This window comes from Cyrtonyx montezumae, unplaced genomic scaffold (genome assembly GCF_038088225.1).
Source record: "Cyrtonyx montezumae isolate F1298 unplaced genomic scaffold, pur_monq_1.0 scaffold_23, whole genome shotgun sequence".
In the NCBI taxonomy this organism is placed as follows: domain Eukaryota; kingdom Metazoa; phylum Chordata; class Aves; order Galliformes; family Odontophoridae; genus Cyrtonyx; species Cyrtonyx montezumae.
Window position 1 is genome coordinate 2,213,181 of NW_027071970.1, and position 27,158 is coordinate 2,240,338.

At 56.1% G+C, this 27,158-nt stretch overlaps 2 protein-coding genes across 2 annotated transcripts in view; both read left to right on the forward strand.

The window, feature by feature from the left end:
- OSBP2 (oxysterol binding protein 2) overlaps positions 1-21,629 on the forward strand; it is a 57,690-nt gene extending 36,061 nt beyond the window's left edge. Inside the window, exons 3-14 of the mRNA XM_065738809.1 lie at positions 4,290-4,540; positions 12,708-12,894; positions 13,916-14,033; positions 14,171-14,237; positions 14,360-14,524; positions 16,450-16,695; positions 18,318-18,438; positions 18,612-18,715; positions 18,939-19,034; positions 19,417-19,601; positions 19,969-20,189; positions 20,675-21,629. Coding sequence (XP_065594881.1) covers positions 4,290-4,540; positions 12,708-12,894; positions 13,916-14,033; positions 14,171-14,237; positions 14,360-14,524; positions 16,450-16,695; positions 18,318-18,438; positions 18,612-18,715; positions 18,939-19,034; positions 19,417-19,601; positions 19,969-20,189; positions 20,675-20,817 — 1,904 coding nt within the window. The 3' untranslated portion in view covers positions 20,818-21,629. The remainder of the gene's footprint in view (positions 1-4,289; positions 4,541-12,707; positions 12,895-13,915; positions 14,034-14,170; positions 14,238-14,359; positions 14,525-16,449; positions 16,696-18,317; positions 18,439-18,611; positions 18,716-18,938; positions 19,035-19,416; positions 19,602-19,968; positions 20,190-20,674) is intronic.
- Positions 21,630-23,778: 2,149 nt separating this feature from the next.
- Positions 23,779-26,599, forward strand: LOC136050086 (uncharacterized). Its single transcript, XM_065738705.1, has 5 exons — positions 23,779-24,352; positions 24,571-24,704; positions 25,372-25,458; positions 25,957-26,088; positions 26,171-26,599. The coding sequence occupies exons 1-5, from the start codon at positions 23,803-23,805 to the stop codon at positions 26,597-26,599; spliced, it is 1,332 nt and encodes a 443-aa protein (XP_065594777.1). The 5' UTR covers positions 23,779-23,802.
- The last annotated feature ends 559 nt before the right edge of the window (positions 26,600-27,158 follow it).

The following is a 27,158-nucleotide window of genomic DNA, read 5'->3' on the forward strand; positions in this document are numbered from 1 at the left end:
GTGGATCCTTGCAGTTCTGGGAGCATCAGTCTTGGGGAGCACAGCAAGGGATGGGTGCCAAAGAGACCTGCACATATTGGTTGCCTTGTCTGGCCTCCTTGATTTCATCAGCTGCTGTTGGCTTGGAAGAAATGGCCTCTGTAGCATCATTCTTTCAAAAGAGGTGTCTTGTCAGGATCAATCCTGCTACCTTTGTTGTGGAGTCGCAGCTCCCTCAGATTCCCATACCAGGGTGTGTTTGCCTCGTGAGCTGTGAGCTGAGTAAGAGGCAAAACCATCACAACTGCTCTTTATCCCTTTGGTCTCTCATTCTTACGTTTCTCAGCTGTGTCCCTGTGGTGCTCACTGACCTGAAAAACCAAGAAAGCAGTGTAACATATCACAGCATCGCTTTGCTTAGGTTTGGCTCCAGCCAGTTACACTGGATTTTATGAAGCCACAGTTACAGTAGCCAAGATATGGAGTCAGAACCAAAGAAGATGCTTTCCTGCTTTATTTCAACGTGGTGAGGTGTAAGGGTGCTGTGTTGGCCAAGCTGGAGGTCTGTGCTCCAACCCTGGGTCAGCTTATGCCACATCTGTGAAATCCTTAGCTTTGAATTTCTGCAAAACCTGAGCATTTGGCTTCTCACCACGATCCTGGTGGATTTCAGGTGGATCTGCTGGGACATTCTGGGAGCTCTGGGTCTCTTCAGGCTGCACAGCCCCGAGCTGGGTGCTGGTTCTGCCCCTAGGGCTGGGTCCTTGGCTTGCCCCCACTGACTGCAATGGAGATGTCACAGCTGGTGAATATCTGCTATTTTGAGGCCTGAACAGCTTTCCATTTGCATTAGCAGTGGAAGAAATACCCTTGCCAGGTTGGTGATAATTGCAAAGCGATCACCCAAATTTGGAACAATTTATGACTGATTATTTGCTGCGTTATTTTGATGATTAATTGCTAGCATAATTCTTTACAACCAAAAAATACCTCCTGGGCCTGCTGGTGCAGATGCTGTAGGAATTCATCCCTCTCCTGGCAGCCAGTGAAGCTATTAAATATAGATACCCGTTTCCATTTAATATTCATAGCTATTAAAAGCGACAAAAGCAGATGAGGCTTTTGGAGCCATCGTGGAAATTGCTCTGGTTGAGGAATGGTTGGTGACCCATGTCCACGTGCTGCAGCTGGTCCTGGTGGCACAGGCTCGGCTTCCTAAATCAGGGCTGTGTTGGTGGCTGCAGAACAGCAGAGGGACCAACTGGAAGCTGCTGGAAGTGGTTTTCCTGGATGTTTTGCCCGTGGTCTCCCTGGCAGAGGTTGGGTTTGGTGCTTTGCTTGTCCCACAGACCTTCCCCATGTTCCCTGGAAGAGGCTCCAAACCAAATCAGCGTGGGATTTTTCTTGCATTTCCATACAGAGCCCCTAGGGCACGTATATGGAAAGGCACGCTGACATTTGTTAGATCCAAGCCTGCTGAGATGAAGCTCTGCTTTCTCTCTAGGAAGCCTTGTTATCCATGATGATGGTGGTGTCCTGGGAGCATCGAGCTCAGGTTAGTTGGATGCAGAGACACCAAGAGTGGAATCATTGAGTTGGCTGCTTCTGCAACCCTCTGACTGTGGAGCAGGTAGTTTTCCAGGTGCACTTGAGGGATCTGGGGGCTTCCCAGCTATGGAGAGAGAGATGAGCAAACTCATTCTCAGGCATGGCGTGGGCTGTGCTGACTTCCCATGGGGAAGCTGTTGTGGCACAGAGCTTCCAGTTCTGGTGATGCTCTGGGTGTCCGTGTCCCCAGGTGACAGGTTTTGTTGTGCTACAGTAGAGTGTCTCTCTGGGATCACTGCAGGCTGCCTGTCTCAGGAACTGGTCCTTCTCAATCCCATGCCTGTGTCCCTGCCTTGGCTTGTGCCCAGCAGCAGAAAGCCAGATTGAGTTTATTGAATGGCACCTTGAGAGGAAAGTGGGTCAGGGCTGCAGGAGAGGTTGGGAGGGAGAGAAGTTAGAGGGAGTGCAGAAAGAAGGGGTCTTTCTGGAGGTGAGGATGCTGGGATGGAAAGGTTTCTGTTTGTGGGGCAAAGGTGGGTTGGGGGTGTTGGAGCAGAGCTGGACCTCAAGAGGAAGGTAGGATGTGGCACAGGAGCAGTCAGGGCATTAACCTTACGTTGGAGACAGCGCTGCTGGGCTCGGGATGCATTTTGGGAATTTCAGGATAAAAACTCATCAGTCCTATAGCCTTCTCCATCCCGAACTGCTCTCCTGGCTCCGTGCACCCACAGAAGTACCAACATGCACCCGAGCAGCAGCACGTGGGGTTGCTGTTGTGGCACAGCCCCCAGCCGGTCACCTGCCACCTCTGGTGTCACCGATGTCCTCGCGGGCTGCGTGCATGCCACCTCCTCCAGCATGGGGGGAAAAGCTGCACGCAGGGTACAGCTGAGGGAAGTTCAAGAGGCAGAAAATGAGGCTGTCATGGGAGCGTGCGGCTCGCTGAGCTCCTCGTGAACTGCTGCCCCGGGCTCCCAGGGCTGGTGTGTGCTGAGGGTCTGCGAAGCAGCCTGAGGAGGCTTACGGCTGCTGGCTGCTGATCCATTTTACATAGATTAAATAGCATCACGGCTCCAAAAATAATCCTCCGGGCTTGCGGCGAGGCCCACTGTTCCTATAGCAACTGGTTCATACCAGTGCCCTACAAATAAAAATCAAAACAGATTTCCTTTAAGTTTGTTTGCAAGTCAAAACAAAGTGGGAGATAGAGAGTGAAAGGCTCTGAGCTGAACAAACAGGGCCCTCAGCCACTCCTCACACACCTTGTGCTCAGAGCCTTCCCCATCCCACACCCACCTCTGGACATAAAACAATCAGAAGGGTCTGTACAGCTGCCTGGGGCCACGGTCCCACAGACAGGGGGAGAAGTGAGGGCTGAGGAGTTTTCAGTCCCTTTTTTGCCCACCATAGCGTGGATGTGTCCCAGTGGTCATGGTGGAGGCCTGGGAGCCAGTGCTGGGAAGGTTGGGAGCTGCTTCTGTTGCTTTGCACAGATGTTTCTCCTTCAACTCACTCTGATTTGATTGTAACCACAGCTTCGGGTTTCCTTCTTTCTGTGCTTGGATTTCATTTCATTACAGCCAATTTTTGCTGCTCTGTGAGTACAGTAAAACACCTTCTGAGTGTTTATATAGTTCTGAGAAACAGGAGAGGAGGATGTGGGGTTAAACGCTGCCTGGGGCAGGCAGAGGGATGCTTCCTGCTGCTCGCTGCTTCTAGAGCACTATTTTTTGCAGCTGTAAATGAGGGAAGATTGTCTTTGAGAAGCATTGCTCGTGTCTACACACAGAAGAATGCCAAATTTGATTCTTGCCCTGCAATCGCACAGAGGGAGTGGTGGCTTTGGTGACACGGTGGTAGCTGCCTGCACATTGTCCGTGATGGAAAGCAAGCTGGGGCTGCTGGCTTGTGCCTGCGGTGGGTTTATAGGGCACTGTTTGGCTATTGAAGGCTGACTGCAACCACCTGGGGTCACTGAATGGAGAGAGAGGAGTTGCCAGGGTGCCTTGTGTGCCCCAGGGTGACCAATACTGCAGCAGTGCTGGGAGCACTTGAAACAGAATGAGAACCTTAGGGTGGCTCTGGTTACTTCTCCTGTCTGCAGGAATGCACAGCGTTATGCTGCTCCGTTTTGGGTTGGATTTCTGTTTTTCATCACCCAGGCGTTCTGGAGCTGTGGCTGTAACGGTTCCTGTTGTAGCTGAGATGCTGACTGTGGTTTTCTGCCCTGCAAGGTGGGGAAGGTTTGGGGTAGATGCTGTTCCTAGGAACATCCTTTCCTTGGTATGGTGTGGATGTGGTAGAGCCCTGGCGAGGTTCAATTGCGGGGCTGGGTGCCCAAAGCCCAACCCCTATGGCTGGGAACAGTGTCCCAAATCTCCCTGACCTCTGGCAGCTCGAGGCTGTGCCCACTGCCCCAGGGAGCCTGTTCCATGCCCTCCACCCCTTGGTGCAGAACCTTTCCCTAATGCTCGCCCTGTGTCACCCCATCACCACATTGGCAGTGGGAGGAGCCCTCCTGACACCTCTGGATGTTGTCCCAAATTGTTACTCGTGCTGTGCTCTGTGTCCCCACGCAGGGGGCTGCCAGTGAGACGGGTGAGCAGGGGGCTGAGCTCCATGCCCCTTCCCTCTGCCCTGGCACATCCCAGCCTGCAGCCTGTGCTGGAGGAGGCAGGAGGTCCCCCTGCCCGCTGGTACAGTCCGGGGGTAACCATGGAAACTGTTTTTTTTTTTTCCTTTCTCCATCCCTCCCTTTGCAGATGACTCGGGTGACGAGGAGCCCGCCTCGCAGTCAGACAAGAGCGAGCTGCACAGCACGCTGAAAACCCTCTCGAGTAAGCTGGAGGACCTGAGCACTTGCAATGACCTGATCGCCAAGCACGGGGCGGCCCTGCAGCGCTCGCTTAGCGAGCTGGAGAACCTGAAACTGCCGGCCGAGAGCGGAGAGAAGATCAAGGCTGTGAATGAGCGAGCCACGCTCTTCCGCATCACCTCCAATGCTATGATCAACGTAAGTGCTGCCGCGTTGGCACAGGAGGCAGAGGGAGAGGCATCTCCTCTTCCTTTTCTTCTGCTGCCCTTCCCCTCTCACACGGCCCCGTGTCCTCCTCGTGCCCCGCTTCAGAGCTGCGGTGGGCATGGTCACAGCTCTTGGGGTGGCTGGGACGGGGGTCTGCTGAGTCCTCACAGCACGCTTGCTGGGTGAGCTGCTCCAAATCTGGTTGGGAGGCGTGGTGCATCAGGAGGTTGGGGTGCAGAGGGCTTTTGGACCACTCCTGGAGATGACTTTCAGGCCAGCCCTGCAATTTAGAGCCTGCTGTGGGTTCAGACCCCCATCCCCTGGTTGCTTGCACCTTCACTGATGTTGGTGAAGCCACCCTCATTTTGCACAAAGGTTTAAACCCCTCAGTGGGCTTTGCTGGAGCCCCTCACTGCTCCCTGCTCTGTGCTTCCCAACGGGCTTTTGTACATCTCCTTCTGGGGTGTGGAGCTGCCTTCCCCCGTGAAACAGCTCTTCCCAGGATGAAATAAAATATTCAAAGAGGCGGGGGGGGGGGGAAATAAAAATTAATTGATACCCAGTGCTCGTAGAATAATGCAATGAGGGCAAAGGTTGGGGAATTGTGAAGGGAGCTTAGCTGTCCCAGCCCTGAGCAAAACGGAGGTCATGTGCCACCTTAGTGTGCTTGGAGGAGTGCCCTTCCCAGCGTCTGCATGCTGGTCCCAGAGGGTGTTTGCTGGGGAGAGGCTTCCACATGGCAGTGCTTTGTGTTTCAGGATGCCCCTGCAGCTGTGTGGAGTTTGGCGAAGTTGTGGGAGCTGGGTTGGCACGGTGTGCCTGGGTTTGCTGTGCATCAGCAGAAGCTGGGAGAGGAGTTTAGGGAAGGGTTGAGCAGGGCAATACCCGCTGTGTCTGTGCTGAGGAGGCAGCAGTGTTGATAAAGTCTTGAGTCATGGCTTGGCCATCTGGAGAGCATGAAACAGTGAGGAAAGATGGGAGGAACTCCGAGTGGTGGGCCCACAACAGAGTATGAGGTGCTCTGGATACCAGAGGTTTTTGAGCAGCATATTTCTCTACCTCAGCTTGTGGCTAAGCTACCTGGGCAGCTGGTGTGCTTTGGGGCTGCCCAGGGAGGGGTGAGAGGGTCCTGTAGCGACCCCAGGAGATGTCTGCACCTGGATTTCCCTTGTTAGCATGGAGTGATGCCCTCTGTGACCTGCTGAAGCCCTCTCTCGGGGTGGCTGCATGAGTGCAGAGCTATCAAAACCTGTAAGGAGATGTTGGACGTGGCACCCAGCTGTTTCCTGGCAGCAGAGGGGAGCACTCGGTCTCACGTATGTCCTGCCGTCGCCCAGTATGGTTCTGATGGGCCAGAGCCCTGTGGGGTCCCTTCCCAGTTTGGGACCCATGACAGGTGGTGCTGCTTCACAGTCCTGTTTCCATCCAGCCGCGTACGATGGGATTATGTAAATGTCCCCATGCAGGCAAGTAGAAATAAGGAAATACATATGGAAATCCAGCAGCTGCCTGTTAAGGTGACCTCTGTGCTGCAAACGTGCTGTGCGTGCCACTGGGGGCTCCCCGCAGCCCCCCTTCTGCCAGTGGGATCTTCCTCCTCTTCTTCCTCACCCTGCTTATCCCTGCACGAGGGATGCTCTTCAAGAAGCGCAGACACAAAAGGATTGGATAAACAGCAGGGCAGCCCCAAAATGTGCTCCCAGCCCTCTGCCGACCACTCCTGTCCTGATTTTGAAGTCTTGTGTAATAACGCACCGGGAGAGCCACGTGGCACAGCCGAGCCCGACGGCACTGGGACTTGAGGAGCATCCGAGAGGAGACGCAGCCAAGCGATCTGCCACGGGGGAGGAGTGGGAGGTGTGTAAAAATAAGAAGAAACTCATTAAGGGGATAATAAGGGTGCAGACCGAGAGCGGCGTGGGCTCTGTGGAAGGCTCCTGTATTGGAGCTGGGCAGCAGGCAGCAGCCCCACAGACACGGTGAGGGAGCTTGCTGGGGCAGCAGGAAGAGCTTGGGGTGCTGTGGGCGTTGCTGGGAATAGGGTTTTCATGGGATTGGATTGTGCTACAACGAAGCGGAGGTGGCTGAGCCATGCTTGGAGCGTAACTGTCTCTCTCTGTTTTTCCTTTTCTTGTGTGTGTGTGTGGTTTCTCTCTTTGAGGTTGGTGTGAGCATAGGGAGCGGCAGGGTCAGCTGCGTGTGGCTGTGGGGTGGGTTCTGCCCTGAGCTATGGGAGCAGCTTGGCCCCAGGAGGAAGACAGAAGGCAGAGGGAGGCTCTGCAAGCAGGGTGAGGGTGTGCTGTGGGGCTGGAGATGCTGAGATTTCATGAGGGTGTGTTTGGGGATGAGGTTTGCATGGTCACCGGGACCCAAAGGACCACCACTGTCCCTACAAGAGGGTCAGGTCAGATTGCCTTCCCCATGGAGGTTTCTCTTACCCACGTCAACAGAGTTGCCCAGAGCACTGTTGTCCCTCCTGGTGCCTGGAGACATTGTCTGAGCACATCCCACAGCCCGCTGGGAGAGTGGTGGACGCAGCCATCTCTGCAGCATGCTGAAGGATGTGGTTCCCCAGTGCTAGGAATGGGCTGCTCAAGTCCTACCCGAATTTGCATCCCGTGTCCCTGTGGGGCAGTGCTGTGATTAATCTGTGCTCCTAAAATGGTCTCACCATTAAAGCAGACTGTGCTGCACGTATTCCCGGTGGCATCACGCTCACTGTTGTGAATGGCTGCAGGGACAGCTTAACCCCTGCCTGTGTCTGTGTTGGATTAGGGGTCCCCCAAACACACTGCAGACACAGCAGGTGGATGGATCCCACCTCCTCTCTGCCCCTTACCAGCGTGCATGGCACTCCCAGTTCAGCCCCGTGCATCTATGGGGCTGGAGGAGCCCTGCATTCATTGCACATACTGATGTTGCTTCCGGAGCCCATCCTTGCATGGCCTGTGTTAGTTATCTGTGCTGCACCATGTGCTCTGATCAGTGCATAGGAAACCGTGTCACTGACCCAGAAAGCCCACAGCTTTGGGATTTAATCTCCAACCCAGCACTAATCCCCAGCAGGCAAGGAGGCTGTGGCCAGGGGTCCTGGGGTGATATGCACTGCTGATGGGGGGAGCACCGTGGGGGCTGCTCATGTGGGGACCCCGTGGCTGGATAGAACAGCTCCCAGGTGGGAGCATCCTTAATTGCTGTTATAATTTCAGTTTCTGGGTGTGCTAGAAGCCAGCACCCAGACCCCGTTGCTTTCCCTACAGTGTTTCACCAAAAGCAGGGGCTGGAGTAGCAGCGTGCTGGCTCAGCAGCCTGGCTCTGCCATTGACTATAACAGCATGAAAGGCAGTGCAAGACTGAAACTGGAGTTCTGCTCCTGGGTCCCTTGGCAGAGCTGGGACAGTGCTAGGGATCAGAGTGCTGCTCTGCGGCTCCAAAGGAGCAGGAGCTGCCGTAAGTCCCAGCATCACCTCTGGGCCCAGCTCCTCCTCCCACTGAGTGCTACAGTCCCGTGGTGATGGGCTGCAAGGAATTACAGGAGCCTTGTTAACACGGCCACACTGGGGGATTTGCCACTGTCCCCATGCTAATCCCCTGTAAGAGCTGGATTACATAGTACCAGCTGCTGGGAGCGGGGCTGGGGTCGCTGTGGGGGGCTTCACCCTATCAAGGGGCATCCAGGTAAAGCTTCTGTGAGTGTAGGGCAGACTCCCTGCAGCCAGCCCTTGCTTTAACAGCCCCAAGACCCCGCAGCGAGGCACAAGGTTTGGGCACAGCAATAGGGGCCGGGTGCTGGCAGGGCCCTGCTGTGTGCTGCCCTGTGGGGATCCCCTGGGCTGAGCAGTGGGTTCTCCATGCTGTGTACTGAGACGTGGGCTGGAGCAGCTCTGATCCATGTCGCCACATTGAGGCATTAATGAGCTTCCCTGTGCCCGTGCACCATTATTTGCTGGTGGTGCTCTGAGCTGAGCCCTGCTCTTCACAGCTCCCTTCTCGCAGCCCTGTGCCGGGGAGCAGTGGCGTGCCCGTGCCCCCTTCTTTTGGGATGCTGCTGAGCAGCCTGGGTCACCCTGAGGGCTCTGCAGGGATTTGCTGCCATTTCAGCCATCTGTGCAGCTCCGGATGTTTCCCTGCGCTGCTGCTCTGTGTGCCCTGGCTGTGGGCACCGTGCTCGACATCGCATCTCCTTGCTGCCCAGCTGGTGATTTGGGGCAGAGACCAGCTCCATCCTGCACTCCTTGTGTTTTCCTTTTTGCTTTCTGCTTCCGTTGGGGAGGAAAAGAAAAAACAAACCCTCTCCTGGTTCAAATTCCACGTGCATCTTGCTGCTCTGAGTGCAGACCGCTACATTTTATGTTGCTCTGTGTGACTGAAGCACTGACGTGGTGTTAATGTGTTCAGAGCTAAAAGGAGGATCAGAAATGGCCCTTCCCTTGGGATATTTTCTGCTAAGCAGCAGCACAGCTGTGTCCCTGCCTTTTGATGAGTCCAGGAAGGAAGGGAACACTTATCTACGCAGCACCAGGTGCATGCAGAGCAGCAGGATGCTCTTTCCCACGATGAATGAAAGAAAAGCCCTTGCTGCATAATGCACCTTCAACAAGGAGATGATGGGGTGCATCTGGCAGTTCCTTTCTCCCACACTGGGTGATGGAGCAGTCCTGTGGGGCTGTTCCTGCAGGACCCTGTGCTGCTTTAAGCACAGTCCCTTGGCATCTTTTGTCAGGCTGTAGGGTTGGTGCTGGGGTTTGCTCTGTTCAGTGGGGCTTCTTGAGAGGGGCACAGCCCGATGTGGTTGTTCACCCAGGTGCTTCCGTGCTGATTCACTTCATCTCTGTGCTCTGCATGGCTCATACTGACAGCTCGCTGCCCTCGAGGTGTGTGACACCGTCACCTCGTCAGGATGAGGGTGACATCAGGTCATGGCTGTCAGCCACATCAGGAGCCCGTGGGATGTTAATGACGTTCTCATTAGTCTGCTGCAAGCTGTGCAGTCTGGTGCTGTGATGAGTGTGAATGCTGCTGGGTCCGTCCATCCCAGGAGGGGCTCGGTGATGCCCTGCGTCTCCCTGTGCTGAGATGTGCTGGAGCCTTGGGGCTGCTGTGCCACAAAGCCACCTTGTGTCACCACATTCTCATGGCATTTGCAGCCCCGCTGCGCAGCGCTTGGTCAGAGTGTGGTGCATCATCTTGGAGAGAAGAGCTGTGCAGCCCTCTGCCACCTGCCTACAGCTGGGCACCCCAGGACCTTGTGCCCATACTGCAGGGCTCGCTGCCATCTGTACTCACTGGTGACATGGCAGAAAGGCTGGGCCCAGTGAACACCTCTGGGCTGCTCAGAGGTGACTCAGCAGCCTCTCTGCCTGCCCCCCACCCCTCTTCCCATTTCCTTCTGTATTTCCCAGCCCTGGCTGGGATGTAGTGATGCCAAGAAGTGCTCTGCTTCCTGGGCTGTGAGGTTGGGCACTGGGGACAGGTCCTCTCTGATCTGGAGGACAACATCCCACCATATGAGGCATGATGTGGTTGGCTCTGTTATCCGTAGGATGGCTTTGCCCTGGTGCCCCTGCCTTGCTGGGGGATGGCTTCTGGCTGGGTTTCATCCTGCAAGCCCTTCCCACGTTCACTGGGGCCTCTCACTTGCTGACCTCCCCAGGGATGGTCTCCAGGACAGCCATTCTCCCTGCACCGTGTGGATTTACAGCTCTGTCTTGCTTGCAATCCAGCTCAGGTTAAATTTAGCTGCCGCCCCATAAGGATTTCTTAAGCTGGATTTCACTGAGTTGCTCCTGCAAAGGCACTACGGCTGTGGTTGTCTGCACCTTTGGAGTGAAATGAATGGGTGGTGACCCACACCACCATTGGCCTGAGGGGACATCAGTAACAGGGGCCACCCCTTCATCTCTGGCCACATCCTCACACAGTGACAGCTCCACAGAGCTCTGTCACTGCTGGGGATGAGGTGACAGCCACCGAGCGGTGCAGGAAGCAGCAATGCCTGGGCAGTGACACGGATGCTGCAGCACTGCCACCGTCCCTTGGAGGTAGGCTGGGAATGGGATGTGTCCCACAGTGGGGAGCTACAGCACTGCTCTGCGTGCTGTTTTAGGATGGCTGGAGCACGGATGGGGTCTTGGGCACTGCTGGTGTGAATGGGGCAGGTCCTTGGGACAGTGTGGCACTGCTGTGATGGTATCTCACACCTTTGGTGCTCTGCGAGGAAGGACAGGCTGAGCTGCAGCCCCAGCTTTTCTCCTGTGGGAGATGAACCATCGGGGCTGGGCCTGTCCGTGCCGGTCACGTGTTGGGTGAGGACAGATCCTCCTGGCTGTGGTGCTGCTTCCTGGTGGCTCTGCTTCTGAGAACTTCTGTGCTCACTGAGGCACTTTTTCCCAGTGCCATTTGCAAAGCACACGGCAGCTGTGGCTCCGCAGCAGCACCAGCCCAGGATGGATGCTGTTGAGGGATGATGCTGTTCCAGAGCACGGACCTTTGTGTCCCCGTGCCAGGCAACAGCATGCCACCATGGTGTGCACTTGGGACTGAAAGAAGGAGACACGTGGAGGGGGAAGGTGCAGCTCTTTGGGTTTTTGCAGCTTTAACTGCATCAAAGAAGCCATGCCACGTCCTTTGGTGGAAAGCAGCAGTGAGTGGGGCTTTAATTATTGCTTCTGACAACTGGGGAGGGCTGCGGCCCCAGAGACCATCAGAACACAGTGCTCTGTGGGTGCTCCTTTGTCCTGAGGAGAGATCAGCACAGGACTGTTGCTGTCTGGTGCTATGCAGAGAGCTGCCCTGGCACAGCACCAGCATGGCCCCATGTCATCAGAGAAAGTGGGGACAGCCCAACTGCTGGGAAAGGGCCAGGAGGAGCCAAGGTGCTTTTTTTTAGGTCATCCACGCCATGGATAGGTCCTGGGATTTCTCCTGCAGCCACTGGGGATGTGCTCAGGAGGGCCCATCTCCCATTCCTGTCATTTCCCATCCCCACCTTAAAATCAGTGTATGGCTGCAGCGAGGTGCTGCCAGGCAGCTCTCAGAGCCAGGGCAGCTGGCACTGCCCACGCTGGTACCAGCCAACAGCACTAAGTAGGCATCTGGGGTCAGGACGGGGACCTACAGAGCAGGTAATGAGCTTTGCCGGGTGGGGAAGGTCGTGCTGCTATCTGATTACTTACTCTTCTGCTTCCATCCTCTTATTGCAATGCATCAGCGTAATAGGAGAGGCGAGCCTGCCAGCTCGGCGTGGCTTAGTTTGAATGGGTGCTGGGAGAAAGGCTCACAAAGGGAAAAAGGGGACCCGCGTAGGGAAACATTGCAGCTCAGGTGAGTGTCATAACAATGCTTCCCAAAGTCAGAGGTGGGAACAAAAAACAGGAAAGCTGCTGCTCGTGCTGCTTGCCTGCAGCGTTGCGCTGCGTCGTTTGTGGTGGTGGCAAGCAAAAAAACTTCTTCCCCTGGATGAGACTCAAATCCTGTCCAAAGGTTTGACAGAACCTGATGAGTCAGAGCTTCTCTCGGATAAACCCTTTTAGAGTCCATCCACGTTACAGAAGCTGAAGCCCTGATGTTGTACGGCCAGGAAATAACTCAGCATTCAGGTGCCATCTCCCTGCCTCTCATTGCGAGAAGTTCAATGTGTACTTAGCCGTGGAGATTTAGGGGAAGGAAGAGGAGGAGCAGCCCTGCCCCTGTGCTTAACCTGGGGCTGTTGACTGGGGAAGCAGCCGAGCTGAGGAGGCTCACTGCCCCAGTGTGGTGTAAAAATAACCTACAAATAGAGCTTGGAAGGGTCAGACACAGGACACGCAGCTCCTGGCAGCATCCCTGCGCCGAGCGGACGTCCTGTGCTGAAATGTCCCATTGCACACCGGGGATGCACGCAGCATCCCGTGGGCTCTCGTGCTGAGTGCGTCTGTCCACGTCCCTGTGTGGCTGCTGGGTCCCATTCCCTGGAGAAGGATGCGTGGTGGGGACAGGAGGACTGGGGCTTTCACCTGCTGTCCTGCCTGGCTTCTCCACATCTGTACGAGCTCAGCCGGTGTTCCCCAGCCGCGAGGATGCTCATCCTGGGTTAGGGATACGGGGCTCCCGCAGAGCTGTGGGCTCGCATTTCTCCCAGCCGATGTCTCCAGCTGATTTCTCCCTTGGTCCCCTGCAGGCTTGCCGTGATTTCCTGGACTTAGCAGAAACTCACAGCCGAAAATGGCAGCGGGCGCTGCAGTATGAGCGGGAGCAGCGGATCCGGCTGGAGGAGACCATCGAGCAGCTAGCAAAGCAGCACAACAGCTTGGAGCGAGCCTGCCGCGGGGCCCCGGGCAGCGCGGGCAGCACCGGCACTGCCAAGGGTGAGCCCAAGGGATGGGGATGGGGAGGAGGCACTGGCAGCAGTCTCTGTGCCCACGCTGTTTGCTTTCAGAGAGTCCCAGATTGTCCTGCTGCTCCTTGCTTGGAGGCTGGGATCCCACAAGATGTTGGGATATGGGGGCAGGAGAGTGCTGTACCCTCAGACCGTGGCTTGCTTGTGCTGTTTCAAACCTTCTCCCTGCCAGCAGGGCACATCTCGGGCCACGGTGCTTGCAGGGTCCCCAAATGCTGCTGAGTTCATGGCTGCAGTGTGGCACATGTCCCAGCTGGGACTCGTTTGCTGCTTGCAAGAGTCATTTATCGGACAATAAAATCAAATGGCTTTGGATAGTGGTGCCAAATCTCCTTCCCTGCAGGAGGCATTCGTTACAGCCTGGTGGCTGAAAGCTGCACGTAGAGCTGTGTTTTAAAAGGATGTATGGGCTTAAGGGGGAAGTGAGCTGCCAGAGGGCAGGCACAGCAGTGGCCCGAGCCCCTCGCAGCAGGCATCCTTGCTCCTTCAGAGGGACACAGGGACAAGGAGGTGGCTGTGCCCTGCCTGCAGGTGGCTCAGCAGTGTGGGGTGCAGCTGGGATGGGGTTGGAGCTGGGGCATCTCTCCTGGTGCTGCACACAGCTCTGCAGGACACACAGATGTTCACGCCTGGAGCAGTACTATCACATGGAGGGGGGGACATTGCCCACTTGGAACATTACAGCGTGGGAATGGGTATTTTAGGGATGGTCAGCGCTGTGCCTCCAGGCTGCTGGAATAGAGGTTGCATGGCAGAGTACTGAAGCTGGTTCCTGTGGTGTGGCTGTGCCCAGGGAGCAGTTTCACATCTCAAAATCCCCCTTACGTTTGGTGTCTGTGGGGTGCACATTGCTCAGGCTTCTGGCTTCCAGGAGATGGGAGGGGACAGAGCAGGAGGGCAATGCTCGGGGACAGTGGTGGCAGAGAGTCTCAGTGGGTTCAGAAGGGGATGGGCAGCAGCTGAGCATCTCAACCCCTTTGTGCCACCAGGGAGCGTGCAGTCTGCCAAGGGAGAGGCCAGTGATGAAGATGAAGAGACAGAGTATTTTGATGCCATGGAGGATGCACCAGCTTTTATCACTGTAACCGCCGACCCCAAGCACCACAGGTACGAGCTGCAGCTCTAGGACTAGGTGAAACTCATGGGAAGAGCAGGGGAAAGACTTCCTGCTGGTGGCTCTGTGGCATCGCCCTGGCTCCTCTGTGCCCTTCCCACCTTCACCAGGTGGCACTTTGTCCCTGCAGGCGTTCAGGGAGTAACCTGAGCGGGGCCAGCGAGGGCCACCCTGAGGACTGGAACCTGGAGGACAGCGTGAGTTGGGTAGAGCGGGTGGGATGTCCAGTGAGATGAAATGGCTCTGGGACTCCACTTGGGTCCCTGGCTGTGCTGGGTGAGTGCTGCTTAGACCCGTGCTCCTCCTCTTGCTTTTGCAGGTGTTTGAAAGCTCAAATCAAAGCAGCTACAATGAGTCCTGCAAAGATCTCCTGCCGAAGAAAAGGAGACGGAGCCGCATCCCTGACAAACCCAACTACAGCCTTAACCTCTGGAGCATCATGAAGAACTGCATTGGCAAAGAGCTCTCCAAGATCCCCATGCCTGTAAGTGAGCTCCAGGGAGGTGCTGCCATGCTGAAGGTGCTGACCTCAGGGTTTAGTTCAGTGCAAAGCATTTGGGTCATGGCTCCTGTAGGTCCTGTAGGTGCTGCAGCAGCCTCTGAGCAGGGCAGAGAGCATGTCACCACGTGGGGTCTGGCTGCCATTAATGCGAGTTGTCTAGTGCCCTGGAGAGCCAGCACAGGCAGAAAGCTCAAGCAGCCAGGCAAGAGGATGCTTAGCACGGAGCTGTGCTGCTAATTGCTTTGTGATAAATGACTCTGATGTTGTGGCTGTTGCATTAGGGGCTGTCTGCCTCAGTCTGGCTCTTTGTCTGGGGCTGATTTCTGCTCCTGTGTTGGCTGTGGAGGGCTATAGAATGCTTGTGGGCTGCCCAGGCTGAGCTGGAGCTGGGGGGCATTGCCTGAGCATCTGCAAACCCAGGGGCAAAGGGGGAACCAGGGCACTTGGAATCCCTGCAGATGCACGTGTTTCACTCAAGGGCAAGAAGAAGGGACCTCACTGTTTGGAAAAGCAGAGGAGAAATCCCTGTTGTCGTTAGTCTGGAAACGTGTAACTTCTCATTCTGTGTGAGCACAGGGGCATCCTACAGCTGGTTTGTACCCGGAGTGGGCTGTGCTGGTTGCTACCCACCCAGACCTAATGCTGCCTGTAGCAAAACTTCCTAAAAACTTCAGAAGGAAGTGTTTTCCAGAGCACAGCAACCCTGTCCAGGTCTTGACTGGCCCAGAAAGTGGTTTGGGTGCCACTGTAAGCAATTCATTTCCCCAAAACCTGCCATGTCCTGGCAAGCATGGGGGAATAGGTTTTATTTCTTAGGATGGTACCTGACACATTTGAAGTAAGGAGTGAGTTTGTCCCTTCCTTGTGCTGTTTCTAGCTGAGAGCTGCAGCCTAGCACTGTCAGTTAGCATTGCTGCACCAACATCAAGATCAGATGAGGACATGATGGGTACAGAAAGCAGCTCAGGATGTGAAATAGTGTCAGCTGTGGTGCTGGGAGAGGGGAAAGCTCTCCCTATCAATCAAACCCACTAGAGCAGTCACAGCCTGGCAGCAGTGCATGGCTGAATGTCCCAGGGGACACGATGCATGGAAAATCTCTCCGTGTAAGCACTGCCTGCCTTCATTGGAATGAATGAAATCCTCAGCACTGGAATGGAACAGCACAGCTGTGGGGATTTTGCATTTTTTGGGAAGAGATAATCTTCATCCCTCTGCTGTGGGGTTTTGCTGTGTGAGAGTGCCAGTGTGGGATGCAGTGCTGCTTTGTTGTTGAGCTGCCTGCATCTCTCCTGAGGTTCTGCCAAGCTGGCATGGATGTGCCTTACTACTCTTGCTACGTAACTGCCTTTCTTGGGTGCTGTAAGATCCCTCTTGCTTACAGACCAAATCCCAGAGTGGAACAGTCTGGAGTTTGTTTTCTTCAATTTAAAGCATGCAGCTTGGCTTCTGGAAATGTTCTCCCATCCTTCAGCCATCTGTTCATTCCAAAGTAGGGCTCTCTCAGTCACTGGGCTGCAGCATGGAGGTGAAGGGGGTGCTCATTGGTGTGGGATGTTCCCAGCAGGGAGCTGGGCTCACTGCTCAGGGTCATTCCGGGGACTGGGGCATGTTTGACCTCCCACAGTGTGGGGTTAGCTCCTGGCCCAGCTGTTCCCAGCTCAGCCCAGCTGGGCACTCCAAAGCCGTCAGGCACTGGTGATACAGTTCAGGGAGCACATTACAGTGCGAGTCTCTTGTTTTATTTAACATTTACTTGATGCTGCAGAGGCAGTGCTTGCTCAGAGCTCCCTGCCACATCCAGCCCCGTGCCACAGCCCCCACAGAGGATGCTGCAGTGCACTGGGACACAGTGCAGGAGTGCTCAGCTGCTCTCCATCCCGCTTTGCCGACTCCTTTCCCTGCAGGTGAACTTCAACGAGCCGCTCTCCATGCTGCAGCGGCTGACGGAGGACCTGGAGTACCACGAGCTGCTGGACAAAGCAGTCAAATGTGAGAGCTCCACAGAGCAGATGTGTTTTGTGGCTGCCTTTTCGGTGTCTTCCTACTCGACCACGGTGCACCGCACGGCGAAGCCGTTCAACCCACTGCTGGGGGAGACCTACGAGCTCGACCGGCTGGAGGAGCTGGGCTTCCGTTCCCTGTGTGAGCAGGTGAGCTGTGCAGAGGGGCTCCACGTGCCTGTCCTGCTGCTTGTGTCTCACCAAAGCAGCCCTTTCTTGCAGGAGATGCAGCATCTCCCCGTTTCAGTGCACTTAGTGGGTGGACGGAGCTTCAAGGTCTCGTTTTTTGTTATGCTGCAGAGGTTTAATTTCCAGGCTCGGTGGCAACCTGAGGACCTGCAGCATCCCCATGTGCTAATCACAGAGTACATCTGATGCTCATCTATCAACCAGCAGGTCTTAATTAAAAACCTGGGGAGCTTAATGGGTTGAGACCTTGGAAGAAAATTGACTCTTTACAGCATAGCATGCTCAGCTGGTCCTTCCTGTCCTCCTGGGGATGGATGGGGCTGTTTATCACCATTGAGGGCAGGACATCATTTTAGGGGGGTTCTGGGCTCCCTAGGAGGTGACTGTGCTGTCCCAGGAATGGAGTGACAGTCATGTTTCCCAGCACTCAGGAACAAACCCAGAGGATTCTGTCACTATAGAGAGACCAATGCGGGTTCCAGACCTGCAGCACCATTTAGCACTGAGACCTGTGGGGTGAGGGCTGTGTGTTAGCTGTTCTGTGGGGCTGTGCTTGCAAACTGTGTTTTCCATGTGCCTGGTCCCCTTTGGCAGTACTCTGGGAGATGCTGCATCTTGTTCAGAGGGAGGCAGGAACCTTTTTGACCAGGGTGGCAGCTTAGATGGCTCCTCAGGGCACAACGTACACAAAGGGTTTTGCTGTTAGCCCAGATGTGGAGCAGGTGGTAGGTCACATCGTGCCCCTCTGTGCCAATGAGAGCTCTCATGTGGGAGACTAAAGTAAAGTTGCTTTGGTAGGTGATCTCCAGGGTTGGTATGCCTGCTGACCCTTCTTGCTGGTATTTCTGACCCTTCCATGTGCATGTTCCAGCTCCCTTGCGTGCATGAGTGCATGAGTTTTGGGTGCTGATGAATAGTGGGGGCTGGAGCGATTCATCCAAAATTTGGTTTGCCACGACTCAGGGCAAAACAGCTCAGTTGCAGCACTATGGAGCATTTGATCCACGAGCAGAACCTGTAAGTCTGCCTAAATCCTGGACCCATCTCAAAGGGCGGACTGGGGGCAGGTTGGCAGCAGCCCAGTGTTTTTGGTGTAGTCAGTGCATGCTGACCTGGGTTGTGCTAGCACCATGGGGTGGATAGATGGACAGACAGACGGATGCTGTTCCTGTTGCTCTGAACATCCCTTGGCCCACTGACATGCTGAGCGAGGCTCTGGTAATCCAGTGCCTGAAATCCAGTTACCCAAATAGGATTTTCTCCTGTCGGTGACAGTGGGATTTAATGGAGAGGTTTTGGCTCTGCTCACGGCTGTAATCCAGTTGCTCAGGGCACTCAGGCTGTAATTACCCTGGTGTGAAGTGTCTGAACACACCAGCTTACAAATTCCTTCCAAGGGACAGCACTCGAGTGGTGTCCCCAGAGCCACCAGGCGGGCTGTGCTGCAGCCACATCTGCTTTTTCTGTCTGTGTCCATAGGAAGGCACTGAGCCTCTGAGCATCCTTTCTCTTTGGGTCCTGTGATGATGACTGAGCTCTGGACAGGGCCAACCTGATGGGCTGATGGGTTTTCTCCCTCCTAGGTGAGCCACCACCCCCCAGCAGCTGCCCACCACGTCGTCTCCAAGCGAGGCTGGACGCTATGGCAGGAGATCACCATCGCCAGCAAGTTCAGGGGCAAATACCTCTCCATCATGCCTCTGGGTAGGTGACCTGGCCAAGGGAATGGTGGCTCACTTGTGCCATCCCCTATGACACCAGGAACCGAGCAGCACATTCCCATGGGCTTTCAGAATGGAAGCTTTTAGAGGACGGAAGGAGGGCACAGTGCTTGGGCCCCCGTCCTGTCCCCATCCTGAGCTCAAAACTCTCTACAGGTGCCATCCACCTCGAGTTTCACTCCAGTGGGAATCACTATGTCTGGAGGAAGGTCACCTCCACCGTTCACAACATCATCGTGGGCAAACTCTGGATTGACCAGGTCAGTGCCTGTGGGCTCTCTGGGGAGCAGGGTGATGTGGGGCTAGGTCTGGCGTGGGGTGTTTTACTTGGGCCCATCATGCCATGGGGCTGGAGGGGCTGGAGTGGGGAGCAGATGTAGTTCTGCACTGAGGTTGGTGTGCAGCTGCACTGACAATGACTAACGGCTCATTTGTCTCCTTGCGAAATCTCTCACTTGCTGTGGTTCTGTGTCTTTTATCTAGTCTGGTGAAATAGAGATTGTTAACCATAAGTCAAAAGATAAATGCCAGCTGAAATTTACCCCCTACAGCTACTTCTCCAGGGATGTCCCTCGAAAGGTACGTAGCCAAAAATCTCCCTGCTCCTTCCTCTGGCCTGGCTCTGCCCTCCCCACTGGGTTCTGTCCTCCCAGATGGGCTCATGGGGTCCTGGCACTGGGGTGGGATGCAGCCAGCATGGGGCTGCAGAGCTGCACCAGCACCTTCGTGTGCCACAGGTGCCAGGGAGGGGCTGGGGACAGAGCTGGCCTGTGTATGGCACTTGGGGGGGGATGAGAGTGGGGTGCAGAGGGGCTGTGTCAGGATGAGACCTTGCTGGGTTCTGTCCTCATGTCTGAGGACACAGTGCACCGCTTGAGTCGCTGTGTTTTACTCGTGGTGGGCTCTGGGTGCTTTCAGATGCCACTGGAGCCATCTCCTGCACTGCTGTCTCTCCTGCCAGGTGACAGGGGTGGTGAGCGATGCAGATGGCAAAGCCCACTATGTCATGTCGGGCACGTGGGATGAGAAGATGGAGTGCTCCAAGATCGTGCAGAGCAGCCATGGCAGCGCCGGCTCCGAGGGCAAACAGAAAACTGTCTACCAGACACTGTCCCCAAAGGTCTTGTGGAAGAAGTACCCCCTCCCGTGAGTCCTGTGGTGTTGCTCACTGTGTGTCTGGCATGTTCCTTGGGTTGGAGTTCTGCCTTCCTAGCTGCTGGCCGTGGCAGGGAATGATGTTGTCCCCACGCTGGCTTCGCTTTTAGCTTTTCCACACCAAACCAGTCCATCTGTGCTTCCTCCAAAGCCCGTGCAGGCATCACTGGTGTCTCCTCGTGGCCACCTGGAGCCACCATTTCCACTTACAGGGTGGGATGCAGAGCTTCTTAAGTGCAGTTCCGGGGATAAGAAGAACAGAGGAGGACTGGAGTGAGACACGAGCACGTGTGAAGGGACGGGGAGCCCTGTTTGGGACGGGCACCTCTGGTTCCTCATTGTGTCTGTCTGTGTGCAGGGAGAACGCCGAGAACATGTACTTCTTCTCCAGCCTGGCCCTCACCCTGAACGAGCCCGAGGAGCGCGTGGCCCCCACGGACAGCCGGCTGCGCCCCGACCAGCGGCTCATGGAGAGCGGCCGCTGGGACGAGGCCAACGTGGAGAAGCAGAGGCTGGAGGAGAAGCAGCGGGCCGTGCGCCGCAGGAGGGAGGCTGAGGCTGTGGAAGCCCTGGAGGAAGGTGGGATGTTGTTGGGGGGGGGGAATTGGAGGGCTGTGGGGAAGCCGTGTGGGGCTGGGGAGGAAGGCTCCTCGTCGTAGAATCACTGAGTCCTGGAATCATGGATTCGTTGAGGTTGAAGTAGAGCTCCGGGATTAAGTCCAAGCACTGACCCATCGTCACCATGGGATCGTGGAACCATTCATGTTGGGGAAGACCTCTGAGATCACCAACTGTCAGGCCATCATTACCATGCCCACTAAGCAGCATCCCTAAGTGCTACGTCGTTTGGAGGGCCGTGGTGGAGATGGGTTGGTGGTTGGGCTTGGTGATCTCAGCCTTTTCCAACCTTAACGGTTCTGGGATTCCACCCCCACATTTCTCAGACACCTCTGGGAGCAGTGACTCCACCACCTCCCTGGGCAGCCCATGCTGATCCTGACCCCTTTCTCCAAGAAGGAATTTTTCCTAATACCCAGCCTCCTTTGCTTCTCCTCCCCATGCAGGCAAGGACTACGAGGGCTACATCCCACTGTGGTTTGAGAGGAAGGTGGATCCCATGACCGGGGAGCTGATCTGCACCTACAAAGGTGGCTACTGGGAGGCCAAGGACAAGCAGGACTGGAGCCTGTGCCCCGATATCTTCTGAGCTGCAGAGGGACAGACAGACAGAGGGGCAGCGAGGACACGTGGGCAGCGTGCTGCCAGTGGTTGGCAGTGCAGATAACACACGTGTGGTGTCAGTACAGGCAGAAATTTGACAAAGAGAATCTAAACAGGGATTCCAAACCTATTTTTTTATGCACTAATAAATAGCATTTTTTTTTTTTTTAAACGGTGGCTTTTTCAGCTACTGATTAGGAAAGAGGACGTGTGGCTCTGGGTCGTTTTTAGCCTATTAGGGTATTTATTGCTGTCAGGAGCTGCTGCCTGCACCTTCCAGCGCCTCGGCTGTAGCGGCTGAGACGTCGACTTCCAAAGATGCTCGCGTCGTGGGGATGCTGTGCTTTTGTGTGAGCTCTTTCTTTTGCCATCTTTTCCCCAAAAAGTTCTGCTCCTGGTTCAGATTCCCTCAGAAGCAAACACAAACAGCAGTGAATCCTGCCCAGAAAGCAGCGTGGGGATGCGGCCGTCGCTGGAGGCTGCCCGTGGTTCCCTGTGATGTCTCAGCTGGCGACCTGGTTTTTTCCATGGCTGTGGTGCTGCTGCTCCAGGCACGGAGAGGGAGGACCCAGGAGGTGACATCCCACCACAACAAGGGGAACCAGAAACCTGCACACCCGTGTTTGCCTCCTCCTGTTTCATTTACCCCCGGGTCTTTATCGCACCGTGCTGGGCGCTCCCTCCCACGGCCCACCCATAGCCAGACTGCCACGTCCCCATCAGAAGATAATTAGCAATAACGAACTTCGAGGCAATGGGAACTGCAAAACCCATGGAACACTTATGCAATCAGGTTCCTCCACCGTCAGTCTCCTCCTGGTTGGCTTCTCTTCCAGCACCCCCAGACCTGCTGCCTGCAGCACACCCCTGTGTACAGTATATATAGACCTCGTATGGCATAGCAGTAGTGAGTGGCTGCTGGAGTGGTGGCACCCACTCATCTCAGCATACCCCTGAATCTTATTTATTTGCTTCTAATTTATATATATATACATATATATATAAATATATAGAAAATTATTTTGCTTAAATTTCTATGGTACAACAAATAGATGAAAAATGATGAAGACAGAAGCTTCTGTCTGAGTTTTTGTAGCACGAGGGTGAGTGCTTCGCTGGGCCCGTCCCCAGGCAGGGTGTGTAGGGGGGATGGTGACTCATTCCCAAAGTGGAGAAGCAACGTTTTGCCCCGAAGCTCTGGAAGCTGCAGTGTTAGCTGGTTGGATGCAGCTGGCTCGAGCAGTGCCACAGCCCCAGGGCACACACATCTGCGTTGGAGACGCTCCCATCTTGAGAATGCCTTATTTTCCTCTTTTCTTTTGCGAGAGAGCTGGGAAAGATGAGCAGCCCCCACACCCCTGACTGCCCCATAGCTTCAGCTCGGTGTCCCCAGGACGCATCCTGCAGGTGGGACACAGTGAGCTCCTGTCCTCTGTTCTCCCTCTAGAGTCACCATAGTGGGCACTGCACAGCGTAGCAGAGCCTGGGGAGCGTGAGGAGCCCCCCAGCAACAGAAATCCCCCATTCTTTTTTAGGCTAATTTTAAAACTTGTGGTATCTTCCAGAGGTCACCTAGTGGCAACGCTTAATCTGAGCACTGTCTCCTGGTATTTCTATTCCCCTCTTCCCCACCCCCCCCCCCCCAACCAAAAGATTTTAATGTCATTCTACTGTAAATGCTGTTGAATGTATTTCTTTTTGAGCAATATATTGTGAGTGACCCCTCTTCTCCTACACGGTAATAAAACTTGGATTCGGGAGTTTTAAAAGGTGCTGTGTTCTCACTCCCTGGGTCTGCAGGTTGGGGGGGGGGGGGGGTCCTGAGGTGACTGAGCTCTGGGCACGAGGTGACCCCACTATCCAAGGAGGGAGGGTTGTCTGCTGGGAGGCCCAGGGAAGGTTCAGGGGGAGGTGGTTTGGTGGAGGCAGCCCAAAGGGGGGAGATGGCCAAGGGAAAATGGCCAAGGGGGTGGTGAGTGAGGGATGGTGGCCACTGGGAGATTGTTCATGGCAGGAGGGGGGCTAGGTAAGCAGGGACAGGGGAGGTGGCCATGGGAAAGATGCTGAGGACCAAAGAAGGGGTTTGTCCTGGTGGGTAGGAGGAGGGCAGGGTGGGAGAGGTCATAGAATCATAGGATGGCTTGTATCCTTAAAGATCAACGAGCTCCAGCCTTAATGGCTGGGAGAGATGGCACTGCAAAAGTTGTCCCACGCAGGGGATGGTCAGCCAGGGAAGGAGGTGAAGGCTGGGAGGGACTGGAGGGGTGGCCCAGTGGAGGAGGAACAGGAGCAGAGCACCAGGGCACAGCTCCTGGGGAGGAGGAGGAGGCCCTGGGGCGGGTTGGGGCTGGCTGGGACACCACAACGTTGCCAGGTGACAGACAACAGCATGCCGGAGCAGCTCCTGGGTGCAGCGAGCGCGCCGACCTCTTGTCTTTTCCCAGGGAGGTGTCCCCTGCCATCAGGCAGCTTGGGGCCATCATCCTGCTCGGGGCGTTCACTCTGAAGCGTAATGAGGACCTCGAGACTTGTGGAGCAGACCCCTGCAGCCCGGGGTGCTCCCTCCCCGTCCCCCCTGCAGCAGCACGGTGCTGGGACACGTGGCAGAGCTTCTCCCAACACCATCGGTGTTCGTGGGACAGTTGGTGAGTGGGGATGGGGAGCTTTTCTTGGTGCACGCAGCATTCTGCAGCTGTCCCCATTTCAATAGAAGAACAGCACAACGCAGAGAGCAAAATGGTGAGCAGGAGGGAGCAGAGCTTGTGGAGGGATGCAAAGGGCATTTTGGGCATCAGCTGGTCGTTCCTTGTTGCAGCAGCATCCTGCCCTGTGCCTTTACATGCTGTGCTGTGTGACAAAGTCCTCGAGCCAAAGCCCACGCAGTGACTCCTGCTCTATTTGCATTTTGGCAGTGGCTCCAGCTGCAGATCCCGGCTTTGGAGGCTCCAGACTTGCTGCTCCCCACGCAGGGATGCCGGGATGCAGAGCGTGGAGCTGCTGGGGGCTGCAGAGGGGCAGTGGGAGCAGCTCCAGCTCTGTCTGCACTGAGGACGTGGCTGCCAGGTGTTGGGAGGGCACAGTGGGGACCTCTGAGGAGGAGGATGGCAGTGAGCAGGATGGGGCCCTGCTCCCGTGGTGGTCCCCCTGGAAGGACATGTCCCCAAGGTTGATGAGGAGGGGGAGTCTGGAGTCACTGGGAGCCAGGATATCCAGGCTGAGCCAGAGTGGGGCTGAGACCCCCTGCCCACCCCCCTCTGAGCACCCGGTGCAGGGCAGGGTGGATACATCCCGCTGGGGACCAACCTCTGGGGCAAAGCCTTCAGTCACCACTCTGCATGGTGGGGATGGGGACACTGGGCATCCCTGGAAACCCTCAGGCAGCTCAGCCATCAGGAGCAGGGCCAGGGCCATGGGACATCCCAGATGGCAGGAGCTACCAGCACACCGGGGGTGGCATGGAGGGGATGTCACCCTCCCTGAGGACAAGGAAGGAGATGATGATGGGAAGAAGAGAGCTCACTGTGAGTGTGCTGCTGGACTCGGGATGCTGGGGCTGGAGGGAGGAATGGGGCTGAGCAGGGGACAAGGAGGGGTGGCAGGGGCTTGGTGGGGCTGGGGACCCTTCTGGGGCTGGGTAATGTGTGTGTGGGGGGGTCATGTAGCAGGGAGGGCAGGCAGCCCAGGGCCAGTCCCACTTGGTGGGTTTGTGGTGTCCCCAATCCCCTCCGTGTTCCCGCAGGCACCAAGGCAGCAGTGGGACCCACTGGGAGATGCAGCCTCCGGACAGAGAGGCAGCACGAGGTATCCTGCCCAGGGCATGTGACCGAGCCCCAGTGGCAACGCTGGAAGAAGAAGGCTGTCCTGTCTCACAGGGTGCGTGTGATGGGCACAGCAGCGTGGCTGTCCCCATGGGGAGAGTCCCTGTGTCTCACACAGGACCTCGTCCAGACCCTACGGTGGCCATGGAAAGGCTGTCAGCATGGGGGGCATTTATGAAAGAAATGAATTGCGAATGAAATCCTGAAGAGAAACCCTCCAGGGGTGGGGGGGACTGTTCAAAACCAGTTTGTAAAAGTCATTGCCTTCATCGAGTTAATTAGCTGCATAAGTGCTGGCTGAATGCGGCAACACTGCCCAGGGGTTGATGGATGGATTGGTGCCATCCACCCGTGTCCATCCTGTTCCCTCCAGCTGGCAGCACTGCACCGGGCCCTGCAGAGCAGCACAGAGGGGACACGGGAGCCAGGAGCTGGAGCTTGGGGCACGCCGAGCAATGGGGATGGGGCCAGGTGTGTGGTCGTGGCCTCGGGGACCAACCTTGCTGCAGGGTCCTATGGGCAACAGGTAGCTTCTGGGGTGTCCCGCTGGGTGATGCTCTTCCTTCTGTAGGGCACACACATGGGATCGTGTGGACGTGAAGAAAGTGGTGAGCACTTTGAGATGGGACAGATTGGGAGCAGCAGGGCAGGGGCTGGGCTGGCCATGCCATGGGAGGGGAGGGAGGAGCAGGAGGGAGGTGGAAGGGGGATTCCTGTCTCAGCAGGGGCAGAAGGGCTGCGCTGGATGCCCGGGGAAGGCATGGAGGAAAACGCTGGATCTCAGAGAAGAGAAACGGGAGCTGCAGGAGGTTGGTGCCCACCAGGGATGTGGGCTGGGAGGGAGTGAAGCATCCCTTGGCAGTGGATGGCTCTCACCCAGCCACAGAGCGCCCCATCCTAAAGCCAAATCGAGGTGATCTGTGGGAAGGTTTTAATTGTAGAATCAAAGAATCACAGTATGGTTGGGTCAGAAAGGACCTTACAATCCCCCCCAGCCCTGACCACAGCCCTGGGCTGGTTGACCCCCAGCAGATCAGGTTGCCCAGGACCCCATGCAGCCTGGCCTTGGGCAGCTCCAGAGATGGGGCACCCACAGCTCTCTGGGCCTTGAGCATCAGAGAGCTGAAATATGCAGAATTTGTGAGGAAAAGGATGTGCATGGGCCTGGCTGGGGGTCCACGGTTCTCTGCAGTGCCCCAGGTGCAGGTGGGGTGCTGGACAGTGACACAGCCTACGCTCGAGTCACGCAGATGGCCTTGGGATGAGCCTTGCTGAGCCTGGCCTGGGATGTGACACCTTCCCTGCAGAGGATCCACGGGCTGCAGCTCCAGACACGCTCCGTGCTGCGGCAGAGGCAGGAAGCTCTGGGGCAGCTGAGGGCAGTGCTGCAGAAGGAGAGGATGGCTGCACTCCGGCAGCTGCAGGAGAACCTGAAGAAGGTCAAGGAAGGGGCTGGGCCATGGGGTGATGGTGGCTTGGTGCTTGGGACCTCATGGGCGACCTTGTATACGTGAACTGCAGGTGAATGGAGCCATCCGTGTCTATCAGGAGCACTGTCACCTGCAGGAGCCAGCAGCCCCAGGAGCCCTGAAGGAGCCACTGACCCCAGCAAGAGCCCCGCAGGAGACAGCAACATGTTCGCGGGACCTGGCCCAGCCACCCCATCCTGGCCCTTCCAAACCTGGGTTGAGCCATGCCACAGGTGTACAGAGATGTGGCGAGTGCCCGTGCCACTGCTCTGTCTCCTCCCTGTCCCCAAGCACTGTTCCTGACCTTCAGCAGCACCACCGTGGGGTCCTGAGGGTCCTGCACCACATCCAGCGCTGCCTGCGAGAGTTGCAGGTGGAGGAGCTCGGTGTGCTGGGCACCATGACATGCGAGGAGGTATGGGGACAGCCTGGGACAAGGGACTCTGCCACTGCCTCACCCAAGGGACAAATCCAAGCATGAGGTGCTCTGCCACTGAGCGCTCCAAGGGATGCTCAGCCTGGTGGGAGCAGCCCTACAGCAGGGCTCAGGACACTTCCCAGAGATCTTGGGTAGATCCTATCAACACCATACGGGGTTGGGGACATTGGGCTCAACTGTGGAGGGCTGAGGGTGGGAGGAGACCTGCTGGTGGGAAGGGACCTACTATGGGAAGGCCGGAGTGTTCCTGAGGAGTCCGATTCTGAGTTTTCTTGGATGAAGAACAGGGTCCTTACACACCCCTCCCACTCTGCAGCATCCCTCCAGCATCCCATCTCCCATCCTGGGGTACAGCTACGGGACGCAGCTCAAAGGCAAACTGGAAATCGTGCTTTCCATTCTGGTTTCATGGGTTGTGGCTTTCTCCTTGAGGTTCCTGATGCCACCTCTTGCCATAACCCCAAGCCCCAACGGGAACAAGCTCACTGCTGTGACCAGGACTTGGGGTGGGACATGGAGGCAGCACCCCTGGCTGCTCTACCTCCCCATGCATACCCAAAGTCACAAGATGTGCTGCTGGACGGCTCCCTCAGATCTTCCC